General features: G+C 42.9%; 1 protein-coding gene across 4 annotated transcripts in view; it reads right to left on the bottom strand.

Moving 5' to 3' along the window:
• LOC137605932 (transcription factor COE1-A-like) overlaps window positions 1-14,842 on the bottom strand; it is a 77,191-nt gene extending 62,349 nt beyond the window's left edge. For all 4 annotated transcript variants that reach the window (XM_068330873.1, XM_068330876.1, XM_068330872.1 and 1 more), the window contains exons 1-6: window positions 14,194-14,842; window positions 13,387-13,543; window positions 12,533-12,596; window positions 11,558-11,613; window positions 5,717-5,790; window positions 1,951-2,019 (exon numbers count right to left, since the gene is read on the bottom strand). In XM_068330873.1, coding sequence (XP_068186974.1) covers window positions 1,951-2,019; window positions 5,717-5,790; window positions 11,558-11,613; window positions 12,533-12,596; window positions 13,387-13,543; window positions 14,194-14,324 — 551 coding nt within the window. In that variant the 5' untranslated portion in view covers window positions 14,325-14,842. The remainder of the gene's footprint in view (window positions 1-1,950; window positions 2,020-5,716; window positions 5,791-11,557; window positions 11,614-12,532; window positions 12,597-13,386; window positions 13,544-14,193) is intronic.
• Window positions 14,843-14,920: the final 78 nt, after the last annotated feature.

The following is a 14,920-nucleotide window of genomic DNA, read 5'->3' as shown; positions in this document are numbered from 1 at the left end:
TATAAAACACAGCATACACACACACACGCATACACGCATGCACGCACGCACACACACACACACACACACACACACACACACACACACACACACACACACACACAATAAGACACCTAACATTCATGCCTCAAACAGACATTATGATTATAGATCTATTATGTCACTTTGTGTCTAGAATATCATCTATTCTTTCAGTGGCACAACCCAATGCAACAATCAACACACACACACACACACACACACACACACACACACACACACACACACACACACACACACACACACACACACACACACACCTGCCAGGGGTGTATAATGAGGTGTAAGCTGATAAGTCTGAGATAGCCGACAAAACAGGATAATATGGCTGTGGTGTAAAGAATCTATAACGCCCTACACACATACAAATGCACAGTGAAAATGACATACAGTTGTGTGTAGCATTCCATGATGGTCCCAAAAATATACGAGGGGGATGTGTGAGAAAAAGGAGCGGAGAGGAGAGGAGGAGCCCTTTTCTCTGGCGTGTTTTTAATGCTGTAAATTTATAACGTCACGTTTCACTTTCAGATGTCGTCCGGCAGACGTCAGATGGAACCCGCTCGAACGTTGGCTATTACCAGCTATCACCGATAACATCAGATTTTTTGTGAAACACAACAGCAGTGGATTTTCTTTTCAGAGCCCAGCATTGGTTTCACCGCCAACTTATGACTAGAAATATTTCAATGCCACTGTTTTTAATTGAAACTCAGGTTTTAATGTCAATACCAAATTTTTTCAATGCAAAATTCACTGTCATTGGAGGTTTTAACTGACTATTTACAAATGCAACATGTATAGAAAGTTATTTACAGGGGGCTAGATTGTTTAAAACAAATACACAGATCACTAGATGGCACAAAACAGAAATATTTCTTCACACTTCATTGTATAAAGTGTCAGAATGGTCTTAGATATTTATTCTCATATCTTGATCAAGCCGAATTTTAGTTTCATAAGAAAATTATATAATCAATGATGCAATCACTGCATGTGATTTTTGGTGTGAAGAGTGTGTTTCTTCAAGAAACTGGAGCTAAATTAGCTAAACTAAGACAGTTTAATCAATGCAGGGATGGCTACTAACTTAGGATACATCCACCTAAGGTGATGTGACTGTTCTAATTTCAGAAATATACCGAATATTATTAGAAACATATGAATAATGTTTAAACTGATGCTAATAGTTGATGGTTTTAAGCCTCGGGGTGTGAGTTGGGAGTGAGAACATGACGAACATTTGCTTTAATCTCATATTAAAAACAAAAGACATCCATTTTTTTATCTGTTTTTTTTTCTTCTTCTACTTGTTATACTAATAAAAATCATTATTGCTATGGTACCAGTGTGGTGGGAGTGAACCAGCACTCCGTCATTCCCGTCACTGTGAATCTCACTTCCAAACACAAACCTGCTCACGGAGGGTTACAACAACTGCCAGGAAGAAATCAGACTAAAATGAGGTTGGATCTCATTTCAGTTTTTCTCTGTCACTTTTTTCTGCTCATGACCCATTTTTCTGTGCTGCTACAAGAGAGGCGGAGGGGGAGGAGGGCTGAGAGAGGGATAGATTCAGTCCTCCACCTTGACAGACAGACAGACAGACAGGTAGGTAATGTAAACATGAGAGACAGCCTCTGCTCGTAAACAGCTCTATATTCCATATCATACATTCATGGGAAGTCAGGCTCGTACTTGTCTGTGCCTGAATCTGGCAGAAACTATGTCGCAAAGGAGCAGCTGATTTGTACCCATAAACCCCTGCACGGGCCAGTGATGACATCACCGACTGGACACCGAGCTGCAAATCAAACACGTGTAAAACCTTTGATTCCTGCAGCTTTCAGTGACTCGTGTTCAGCATCAGACTTAAACGTTTCTGTCTGTCTCTGCAGTGAGGAACAGTACCTGTCGATGATAACGGGGTCTGAGGGTGTCTCATTACGATTCCCACAGCTCTTCTTGTCACAGCATCGACTGCGAAGAGAAGAAGACAAGAGTTAGAGGAAGAAGAATGAGGGAAAATACAGTGTGTTACCTGGGAGTTCAAATTTAAATGTGCAGATTACGTGCTGTGTATGCACTGATGCAGAGAGATTAACGCTCAATTCACACTGATCAAACGTAACGCTGGACAATCGGTTGACACAGCAGGTGTTGTCGTGGTCTGAAAGGAGGAGGTTTTCAGAAAATAAACAGCTGCTGAGTTCAGCCATTTAAAAACAGATTACAGTTTTTTTCCGCGCACCTAAAAGCCTTAAATGTTCTCAATTTCTTATAATCTTATGTATGAATTTTTTTTAAAAAATAGACCATTCATTGAAGGTGCGCCTTATAATCCCGTGTGCCTTATAGTGCCGAAAATACTGTAGCGGTTTAGATTAGAGGTTTTAAAACATTTGTTAACATAAGATACTGATGGATTTAGTCCTCTGGGACACTGAACACAACCTCATGGATCACTAATCTATTCTGTTTGTCGCAGAAAGATGATATTTTATCAGTGGATCTTTTCCAGTTTCAATGACCTCTTCTTGCTGCGCTGCATCTCGAGTTGGTGCCAACTGCGGTACCATTAGAATGGAACAGATGCTCTGCCAAAAGCACTGACCAATCATCAGTCAGCTGAGTCAAATAGTGATACCTCGTGGAAATACGGATGACCCTTATCCGTCAGGAGAAAAGGAGGACGTTGTGTTAGAGCGCCATGAAGTTTTGTACAGCTCTAAGCACAAACCATCATTTTAGTGAAACGTCCAATGTGAAACACATTCTACGTCAAAACATAGCGAAAAACTGTCGTGTCAATTGTGAGACAATGTTCTTTATGTATTGCAAGAATAACATCTGGTCATTTATAAAACATAAAATTTGCTGAAGGTGAAGGGGCCTTAGGTTCAGAGGAGGAGTGGGACACACACACACACACACACACACACACACACTCATATACACACACACAAACAAAACGTGTGCCACAAGTCTGTCAAAGCTTTCTTGCATGCATCAATTTTGAATAATGAGCAAGAGCAAAAAACTGAAGCCGGGGGGAGTGAAAGGGTGAGCATGGGAGGAAAAGCTTGAACAAGAGGGTGGGACGAAGAGTAGGGGGAGACGTCTCAGGTTTCCCACTGTCACAGATGGCAGGGGTAGAAAGAAGGCTGATATGTTACACCTTTAACATTGTCTCCACCACTGGCTGCCCTGCCTCTCTTTCTGCGAGCGGCTCTATCGTTTCCTTTCTGCCGCTCCGTCAACTGGGTCACTTTGAAAACTTGTCAAAGAACAGAGCAGCACCACCGAGAGGTTAGAGAGGAGGAAACCGATGATAAGGGAAAGGGAAAATGAAGAGGGTGGGGGGGCAGGAGGGGTGAGGGCAGGGGTGCATGAGGAGGGAAGATTAAGGGAGGACAGCAGAGGAAGTGCAGACAGGAGCAGAGTGGAAGATGTTATAAATGGAGGGGCAGAGGAAAGGAAAGCAAGGGGCAGGACGGGGGTAATGTAGCACTTATTGCTTTGGATCCTGGTGATCTAATCATCTACCCCCCCCCCCATCCACCACCCCATGCATTTCCTCTCCTTCCACCACACACACACACACACACATACATAAATGCACATGCACTTTTAAACAATAGTCTCAATTCTATGAGATGATGACGCCATTTTCACCTTCTTCATGTGGAAGAAATGTCCGGCTGCATGCGGTGTGTTTACGATGCTTCAGTGGTGGGATATTAACTGAAATTATTACATAATGCGGGTAAAATGTCAAACATTAACACGTTGTAGATTTTCAGCTAGTTTATTTTTAATAATAATAGTTTTGACTGTTGGTCGGTGCAGTTTGAAAAGTGTCATTTTTGGACTACGGGAGTTATTTCCTGGCCAGTTATTGAATAAATTAATCAGACACATAGGAGAATAAATGATTTAGTTAATATTAATTGCCAGTGGAATGAAAACAGCAATAAAATACTGCACAGCACACAATATGGAATCTTTCATCCAATACAGTGGTCATCTCATCGATTTCCTAAACATATAGAATTACATAGTAAAAGATACACATCTGTGTGTCTTGACTGGGTTTCGGAGTAGAAGTACAAGTCCTGTCAGTGTGAGAGATTTTGTAAATTTTGCAGGTACTTCAGGGGACCTCTGATATCGTAGATTCTACATTATCATTACTATTGTCCGTCTGGTCACCTCTATCATCCATCGAGAGTAAAGCCGATCGGTAGCAGAGTCCTGACCAGGATTGCGATGCGGGTTAGTGCAGTGGCAGATTGTCTGGGAGCATATGGCTAATAGCACCGCGTGACAATGAACCCCACTGATTAATGGATGCCCAGAGCTCTTTGGGTGTGTGTTCTATAGTTGTGTGTTGTGTTTGAGGCCCCCGCTGCAGAATCAGCATGTTAGAATACAAGGCAACAGCCGTAACTTTGACCTCAGCCACTGTTGCAGACAGCCGAGTGTTTGTATTCTGCCACATAACTGAGGAAACCTTATAATAATAACTATTTCAATTCATGCATACATGCTCATGCATGTCTAGGAACCCTTCTCCACAAGATAAACAACAATAATTTGCAATAAATTCTTTAACCTAACACAATTCATTCGTAAATTCTTATAAATCAAATCAGAATTTAAATTGGTTCTCCAAAAAACTGTGCAGCTAAACCGCCTGAGGATCCTTCAGTGAGCTATGGAATAAAAAATTAGTGTGCCTGATTTCAGAGCTAAAATCCCTCTGCTTCTGCATATAGAACCCCAATTTATATTGTTATAGTTAAAGTTGTTCGGTGACAAGGTCAGGGAATACGAACAACTTAATTCATGTGCTAAATTTGAATTTTTATAATTGTGGTGTTCATATACCTACTGTGTGTGTGTGTGTGTGTGTGTGTGTGTGTGTGTGTGTGTGTGTGTGTGTGTGTGTGTGTGTGTGTGTGTGTGTGTGTGTGTGTGTGTGTGTGTGTGTGTGTGTGTGTGTGTGTGTGTGTGTGTGTGTTTGAGACTCTGCCTATATTTTACAGTCAGATTGTGGAGGAAGGCCCATTAGTTAGCCATGAAACAACAGGAGGGTTCAGATTGACTAATGAGTTTCTCTATGTCCTAATTAACCAGACGTCTCTCTCTCTCTCTCTCTCTCTCGTCTCTCTCTCACACACACACACACACACACACACAACATTGTATAGCATAGGTTGGTAAAATGCCTCTATAAATAGAGCTCTTTTCTTCCAACCTACTTTTGGAGAAATTCATCTTTAGATTATAATTAAAGCAACGACTCTGATAGCTAAAACTCATCTTCCTCAACAACACGGCTTCATGTGTGCGAATGAGTCTAGGTGTGTATGTGTGGGGGGGTTAATGAGGGTGACAAAATAAGAAATGCATCGCGTATGGAGAGGTGATTAGTGGCACCTTTCTGCAGACTAACAAAGTAAGTCGGATGAGAGGAGAGGAGAGGAGAGGAGAGGAGAGGAGAGGAGAGGAGAGGAGAGGAGAGGAGAGGAGAGGAGAGGAGAGGAGAGGAGAGGAGAGGAGAGGAGAGGAGAGGAGAGGAGAGGAGAGGAGAGGAGAGGAGAGGAGAGGAGAGGAGAGGAGAGGAGAGGAGAGGAGAGGAGAGGAGAGGAGAGGAGAGGAGAGGTCAACTCACCTGCACATGATCTCATGTGTCAACAGGACACGACACATCTCTGGGTTCTTGTCCTGGCCTTCATAAACAATGGCCTACAAAGAGAGAAGAAGAACGTATTTGTTACATCACAGACACGTTCGCAGTAGAAATACCAGCAGGTACTTCTACTCTCATAGCAGTGCTGAGGTAAGAGCAGTCATCCACTAATCAGAAGCTTGTTGGTTGGATTCTCGCTCCCCCAAAGCAGCGCCATGTTTCTCCTGCTCTACTCCACTGAACTATGAAAAAACACAAATAAGGATTCTAATCTCCCAGATCTGGATACTGGTCTGGATCTTGTTGTTCATGGTGGTGGGTGACAACAAACACTCCCCCAGAATCACTGTGCGCATGATGGGATTTCATTTCAGATTAACAACACTGGGAGTGTTGTTGGGTTAGCAGGTTGGATCCCACTTCACGTCAAGGAGCACAGGTTTTTAGAGATAACACCTCAACTTCGTACTAAAACACCGACGTCTGTCACCTCCACCTTGTTTCCACACCTCGCTAGGAAAAGAAAAAAAAATCAGATAGAAAAATAAGGGTGTCTCATCTGCTCACACATTGATCAGGTGAATCTAAAGTTAGAAGGAACAAAGCTGTACCTTCACAGAGCTGCAGTCATACCTTCTGTTCCTCAGGTAAATACCTTCCCTGCTGCACTTAAACAATATTCTTGCTTCTGCTAAGAAAGCTTAACGTCAAAGCACACAACGCCACATGCCACGAGGCGTTCTATCAATCAATGCACATTTCCTGTCTGTGCCGTTATTTCTAGTGTGATCCATTGCTCCAAACTCTTACAAAGTTACAAAATGATTTTTTTTTTGGAGGGGGAGGGGGTGGTTGAAAAAGTTTGACTGTCTCCTCAGCTAAAGCTCAGACGACCTGCTGCCATCAGGTGAACTTTGGGTTGAGTTTGTAAATGAAAACATATTCATAAATTCATTAGCAGGGCTGAGCTCAGACTCAAGTGTTTGCACTGGCAGAAGAGGAGACGTAAGGAACTGATGGATGATGTGGTTGAAGAAGTGGATAGAAAAATATTGTAGAAATCTTGCCTGTGTGTTAGTGAGGAATATCCCACCAGGGGCCTCTGGGCAAGTATTATCCAAATGGGGCCCTATCATGACTGAGCCCCTCATTTGTAGAAACTACAGCCCTCCATGGTCCTCTGTAACCGGCTTGGAGCTTTGCAGCATTAATGGAGAGCTGCTACAGGCTGAACAGTCTGAGGCCTCCAAGTTGTTGTAGCCTAAAGCATTTCCTACCACGGAGCTGGTTGTCTCCAGGAGCCTTTGTGTTTTCTGGAATTAAAGACCCTACTTGTTTTAGGGCCCCCATTCAGTCATAATTTTTCCATGTATTTGCAATTACTTCATCTGCAGAACACGTATGACAAATCTGGAAGACTGGAGAGTTCTTGGTGGTCCTCGCCTCCAGGCTGTTCAGGCACGACTTTTAATGAAACAAAAAACTAATTTAAACTCAAGCAGAAATTGCAAAAAGTGGATAAACAGAGCAGGTGATATGTTAACATTTCCAAAACAAATGTTCGACAATAGAACCTGTCTAAGATGAGAAGGGGTGATGGAAGAGTAGACACCAATGTGTAACCTCAGACAAACCAGAACAATCTCTTCAGGAGCAAAATAAACAGAGATCCAAGCTGAAAACAGTGCAACTGGTTGCAGCCAAAACCGAACGGCTAGCATTAACCCACCCACACCGATGCAGCAGCCGCGACATTTGAAGCCGTTTCTCTAACCTCTTGACATCAGCTGTTATATTTTACAATGTGAGAAAAAGCAAATATGAGTGAGGGAAAAGTAGGAATAAATGGAACAGTCAGAAAAGGACATTATTTTTAGTTGTAGGTCTGCGTCTATGATCAGACCTGCTCATTGCATCATGGGAAAACAGTGGACCAGATCTCGACTTGTTTCCTATCCTCGATGAAGATGCATCGGTGTCAGCTCAACCTCTTGTCTGTTCTTTTTTGTGCTCTTTGGCTCTTTTGTTCTCTCTCTCATAGACACAAGGAATGAGTCCCTCCTCAGCGAAGGCATTTATCTTTGCTAACAGAACTGGGTCTGATGTCACGGAGCTCTCCGTAAAAAAAAAAAAAAAAACGAGAAAAAAAAAAACCCCCAGACAAAACAAGTCAGTAAATTCTCTTGTACATTATGTTTCTGAAATCTATCACCTTTGTGTCAGAACAAAACATAAAACACAGTTCACTTCACTTTCCGATAGGACGGGAGAGATTTCACCTGTATTTCCTTGACCCCAGTTGGCAGGATGGATGAGGGGTGTCCGCAGAAACGGATAGTTTTGTGTGAAATCTTGTGGAATTAAAAACATCATGTTCACATCCCACCAATAGAACTCAGGCTAAAAACACAGCTTATTAGAACCATTCTTAATTTGACTACAATATGATCATAAATGTCAACAGGACTACAGAAAAACCCACTGGATGATTCGGATGAAGCTTGGAAAAAAGGGAAGAACTGCTTAGATTTTAGATTGGGATTAATGGAAAAATTTCATCAAGTTTTTAAAAAAAAAAAAATCAATTCAATTAAATTCTTTGTGTCAAAAGTAGAACAAGCAGCCTTTGGACTAGATCAAAATGAAAAGGTAGATTCATGACTCTTTTTTTTTTTTTTTCATTTACTTCCAAGAATAATGAGGGCAGCTGTTCTGGGATGTGTCTCATTATAACTTGGGTTGGAGCTGAATTGAGTTCTGAGGGACTGAGGGACCAATCTGAGGTAAAACCTCCACTGAGCGGCTGTTTGCTCTGATGTGGAGTAAAGGATGTGAACCCACTCCTCGCTTCACTTATTATCAACCCACTTCCCTCTTATCTCATATCTACATCCAACAATCACCTTGTTCAAACACTGTGGACTAGAGGAGGTCGGCCCCTTACTCCATCATGATGTCAATCAGAGAAATAGTTCTAAAACAAACACTTGTATTTCCAGTAAGTACAGCTCAGTAATCTGAGTCACTTGGAGTTTCAATCTGGGATTAAACCGACAACACAACAAATAACTTTAAATCTTGTTATCTTCTCCATCGTCAACAGGCTCTGGAGCGATGGCGTAACTTCTACCTTCCCTCTCAAGGCCCACGTTTGTCTCGGCGTCTTCATCACACTGTCACCTCGCCGCCTCTGCTTTATCTTGTATCTGCTTTTCCCTCCTCCTGTCTCCTCCCTCTCTCCACCTCACCAGGCCTTTCATGCAGCATCTCCGCCGCTCTGCCGTCTGCCTTTGAAGCAGCGTGACATGTGGGCATGTAAACAAGGAGCTGTTAAGCAGGGGAACAGACTTCCTCCTGCGTTAGTGTCAAGTCAGCTCCAGAGCCGGTGATCTGATGGGGACGCGTGACAGACGCTTTATTCTACGGGACAGAGCCACGATGAACCAGCACCAGCGCTGTGCCGCTGCAGACAACAGGAGGCGCTCTGATTCTCTGTTAAGCACAATCAGCAAGTGTCATCACACAAAGCAAGACATTGCAAAAGCAGCAGAAAGAACTAATAAGTGTCAGGCATGAGCACCACAATTAAAAAAATGTGGAAAACAAAAAAAGGAATCGATGATCTCAGAGTCGTAGCAACAAAAATACGACACACATCTTTAAAACCAAAAAGGAAATTTTGCATTTTGACTGTATAAAATGTCATTTTTGTCATGTGTTTGTGAAATAATCTGTGTTTCATATATAATATTTTACATAATCCTGGTATTCAGTTCAATCCTGCGTCTTTCGTTCTGAAGTTTTTTTGATTATTTTTTTCTTACTGAAAATGTGAACTCAAAGCTTCAGCTTTGTTGTATTTTGAGACTTTTTTCTATAAAATATATTAAAAAGCTTACAAGAGTTACAACCAAGAAAGACTGGGAGAACTGAGCAGGTAATTATTCTCATCGCTGTCACTTGAACGTGTCAGCCTGTTGAACCTTTGACAGTCTCTAGATTTCAGGAATTCCTGCCAAACCTGAATCTCTAACTCACATGTAAGTAATCTCCATCTGTCCATGTGCCCTTCCATTTCCTCAGCGGCCCTTCATCAAATCCACTTCACACCTGTCGGGTTTAGTGCTGAGGATGCAAAGAAATGGAGAGGTGGCTGTGAAGCTGTTTTGATGAGCCGTTACTGAGACGGCGAGGCTGGAAGCCCTGCGTTCGGCCCGTTTCCAGAGAGTTCCTGGCATGTTTTTAAAAGGCAAACTGGTTAAACTGCTAATGGACAAGATTTTTGGCTTCAAGGTATCATTATGGTGGAAAAGTTTATTACACAGTGTAATGGCTTTAGAATAATGGCACCATTAGAGATCATCTCCCTGTAAAACTTGCTCTCACTGTGCATTTTTGTCTTCCAATAGAAAGACGTGAAATCTCTTGGGAAAATGAGGTGGACTGTGATCCATTTAGGTTTGTAGCGCGACACCGTTTCTATCCGCTTCATATTCCAACTGTATATATATATAATAAATGAATAAACTCTGTCTGATATTGATGGAAACTCTGAGGAAGATTTAAAGTTTGTTTGTAACAGCAGTGCCAGCAATAATACTGATACTAGTAACACAATAAAGCTTGAAGGTTTAGCTTTATCCATTTCCACTTTCAAGTGAAGAAAATATGTTTTTATAGAAGCACTAAGCAAACTGTTGCACGCGGTTGTGTTGTGAGGCTGGATTGTAGCAACAACGAAAAACATCGCTGCTCTTTTGTGTCAGGTTGTCTTCATTTTGGATCAGCAGATAATCAAGTTTTAGTCCAGAAGAAATCAACATCAACAGTTTACCTGTTGGATGTACATTAAAATACCTGTCAGCAGGTTGAGTCATCACAGAAGATTGTTCTCCTCCAAGTTTAAATTCACCAGAGCTGCTCTCGTCTTTTAAATCCTAACATCTGATAGAGATGTTTGAACAGACACAGAAGAAAACTTCTGTTTCCTTATTAGGGCCACCGGTGTGTGTGTGTGTGGGGGGGGGGGTGCGTGCGTGCGTGCATGTGTGTACAAGAGGTCAACTCCCCTTTTCCTCCTCTTGACTTTCACTCTTTGTGTCTCAAGCTAAACAGCGTTATTAAAAACGGTGTAGTCCCTCATGCCTGCCAGAAATACACACACACACACACACACACACGCACACACACACACACACACACACACACACACGCACACACACACACACACACACACACACACACCTCTTCACACTACCCAGAAAACACATCTATAAGCCTTCAGTCGACATTCATCTCTCTCATAGCGGGTACATATAAACAAAAACAAAAATTACAAGAAAAATTGGATGTGATCAGAAAGTGCTTGACTCCTCTGCAGATCAAATCCCAGAGGTGCTGTTTGCATCTTTCCACTTCCCACTGCGAGCAGCAGAATAACGGCCCTGTTCCTCAACACCCGCTCGCTGCTTCCTCGCTCTAATCACAGCGAGAGAAGTACAGGCAAGAAGCGCCTAGAGACATGTGGAGGGTAGTGTGTGTGTGTGTGTGTGTGTGTGTGTGTGTGTGTGTGTGTGTGTGTGTGTGTGTGTGTGTGTGGGTTGGGGCACTGAGTGGAAACACCCACCCACAGAATCATGCACACATAAACAAGCGTTTTGTGTGCAGACAGAGGAGGGCGGCGGATCAGTGAAGCGTCAGAGAAGTAACAGGAATGGTGACAGACTTCTGTGTGTGTGTGTGTGTGTGTGTGTGTGTGTGTGTGTGTGTGTGTGTGTGTGTGTGTGTGTGTGTGTGTGTGTGTGTGTGTGTGTGTGTGTGTACCTGTTTAGTCATGGAGTCTATGAGTCGAACATAGAAGTCTTGCTCTGTTCTGATGCCTGTTGGGATGCAGAAGGAAAGCGTGACTTGACGTAGATACAGAACAATGTAGAAGAAAAATTCACTGGGAAATTGAAGTTAAATAAAAACTGATAATGAATGACTCCTGCCCTCCAGAATGCTCTCATACATTTATGAATCCGAAAACATGAAAAATGCATGAAATACTTGAGTGACTTTTACTATTTAAACAAGATGAATCCTAAATACTGAGAGGGAATAGTCATGCTTTATTTAAGCTGCATAGACAACACGAACTGAGCTTCTTTTAGGGGTCAATGATGTGAGAATTAAGTTTTGTTGGTGTTTTAACTGTGATACTGACGTCCATCAAACACTGATTTAAATGTCCATACTCACTGAGGAATGCTTGAGGATAAAAGCAATAATCCATGTTCACAAACAGTTGCTGTAACGTCTTAATTTCAAACAAGAGGGAACGTTTCCTGTTGTTTCCCTCCCAGTTGCAGCCTAAGATGATAGGCCTGAATACCACAATCCACATCCAACCACAACAACATGCACCCGACAGCTCAGGCTGTCACCCAGCCCACTTCGCAACGGACAAACTCATTTAGGGACAGTGACAGTGATGAAGCCATAAAGCCGGAGCAAAACCGCCCACAGCAGCTGCTCTGAGATGAGGACGTTTACCCAGAGGTCGACTGAATTACACATGTATGAAACTCCACACTGTAACTCCTGTGATGATAAAATGTTTTGTCAGGATGGTGGTGCATGGTGTCCTGTTTTGTTTTGGGGTGTTTTAAGACAAAATATGAGAAATCAGCTGCTTCCAGTGTGCAGATATTATCCCAGGATCACAGCAGATGACAACCAATCAGATGATTGGAATGTCAAGTGTGAATATATATTGTCTGTGTGTGTTTGTGTGGGGGGGGGGGGTCTGTTACTCACCATTACTGTAAAGAAGCTGCAGCCGGTAATGAATCCCGTTATTGGTCTTCTCCCCACTCGTCTCCTTAACACAAGCAACAAACACTGAACTGTTTATTGACACATTTTTAAATAAGAATAAATAAATCTTTTTTTTTTTTTAATGAAACACCTGCAGGTCTGCAGAGCTTTACACTTAACTTACTGAGTTGTCCACGTCCATCGAGCTTTAAATAAACGTGTGATGGAAGTGAGCAGCGGACGTACAAAAGCGCGGCAGACCGCTCCACGTGTGATTCTGACGCCATGTGGGTTGTTTTTTTTTTTTTTTTAATTCATCAGTAATTTCTGGTTATACTTGAAAGGAAAATTAATTCAACGCGGAATTCTCCCACCGCAATTAGTCTAATTTACATCATGTTGAGTGTTCAGGGACCGCCCGCCCCGCTGCTGCTTTTACACAACAAATGGTTTTGGTGTTCAGTGGTTGTGTGTTCAGTGTTGTGTGTTCAGTAGTTGTGTGTTCAATGCTGCTGTAAATTAAAACAATTTAGACCCTCGGGACTTTTTCTTAATTTACCAAATGGATCGAAAAAAGTTTTCAAATTAGATTTTGTGCGTAACTATAATTATACATTTTAATCGAAATTTCTTATTTTTAATTGATGAAAATAATAATAATAATAATAATAATAATAATAATAATAGACATTTCACTAATAACTTCTTTGTAAATATTTAAATTATGGCATTAATCATTTCCATCACTGGAATCAAACTTTAGAAAAATAAAATCAGGCCCTTAGAAAGGAATAAATGTTCCCTTCATATGGAATCTAGAAATAATCCGACTGCACGTGGATTTCTTCACCCACCTTCTCTTTCTCAATGAAACCCACGAAGTTGGTTCTCTCGATCTCCACCGGCTGACCCTGCCGGTCGTACAGAGCCAGGACGAAGTGGAAGAAGTTGGACTTGCGCAGGTTGGAGGGCGGCTGCTTCTCAAAGTGAGCCCGGGCCAGACCCACTCCACTGCGGACACACAGGCGAAGATGAGTCGGCGTTAGAATGGTGATAAAGTTTTGGCTTTGAATTAAGACAAATATCAGGTCTCACAAGAAGCAAGGAAATAAAATGTGTGCAGTTTTAACCTCTTGGCTGAAGCTTCTTTTTTTTTAAAATCAAGAGTAAAGAAACACAAATGGTGTTTTTCTATAAATATCAGCTGACCGCTCCTCCCGGGCTGACATGATGATCTAGGACTCATCCACCTTTACTCCCCTCGACCTGCGGGTCAAGTGTGGAAATTCGTTTCCTATGAATACAAACTGAATCTTTGATGGGTAAAAATTTTTTCCCTCATTTTAAAAGAAAAGAAAATGATCTAAATTTAACTCTGAGTCACTTATTGATTCAAGTTCATTGAACCTGAACTACGGACAGACTCGCGGTTTTTGTGCGTAAAACTCCAACGCGTTACCGGTGACTCTTTAAATTATAAAGGATACCCGTCGTGCCTTTGGAATTTAAAATCCTGCACAATAATCAAAAGTGATCAAATCTTTGGTTGTATCCAAAGTCGTCCATCCTGGTGTTACGGGGGTCCTGTCACGCTGGTTCCCTGATTCGGTAACTGAAAAAGAGGGTGGAAGCGTGGGTCCTCCACGCGGGGCAGAGCTCACCTTTGGGCGGCCGTGTTGGCGTCCAGCACGCCGCCCCCCTGCATCCAGCTCCGGACAGCGTTCATGCCTCCCAGCGGCTCCTCCTTCAGGCTGCTGCCGCTTCTCTGGATGCTCTCCTGGATCCCAAACATGAACGAACCCCCGTGTGGCGCGACGTGTGTCCTTCTACGACCGGGTCTCTCCCAGCCTGAGACGCGCACTTGTTCTCCTGCAGATCTTTGACTCCGATTCGCGCGGAGCGACCCGGGAGCGCTCTTCTGCTGCGGGAGCGCTTCGCCAGAAATCAAGAGGATTCTTGTCCTGGTTAGTGTGCGCTAAAAGAAGGAGGGCAGCGTGTCGGAACAGTACAATCCCAAAATGTGTGAAGGCTTGAAAAGAAGTTTACATCTCCAGTAGGGCGGAATTAAAGGAGAAAAAGTCACTCTTGGAGATCCGCAGCTGAAGGTGTCAAAGAGAAAAGAGACCAAGACTGAATGTCATCTTCATCATCATCATCTGGCACTTCTTTCTTCCAATTTTCGCGCTCAGTGTTCTCCTTCAGCCCAGCCTGTCCGGGACGTGTTGCGGGGGGGGGCTTTGGTGTCCAGAACAGCGCTGCTTCCCGTGGATGACTCCCGAGCTCTCGCCACTCCGCTTCCTCTCTGAGGACTCTTCCCAAAGGACTCCTTCTCTCGCTCCCTCTCTCTACCAAACGATTCTCCCGGGGGGGGGGGGGGGGGGGAGACAG

Source organism: Antennarius striatus, chromosome 13, assembly GCF_040054535.1.
Source record: "Antennarius striatus isolate MH-2024 chromosome 13, ASM4005453v1, whole genome shotgun sequence".
Classification (NCBI taxonomy): Eukaryota; Metazoa; Chordata; class Actinopteri; order Lophiiformes; family Antennariidae; genus Antennarius; species Antennarius striatus.
This window is presented reverse-complemented; position numbering and strand designations above follow the sequence as displayed.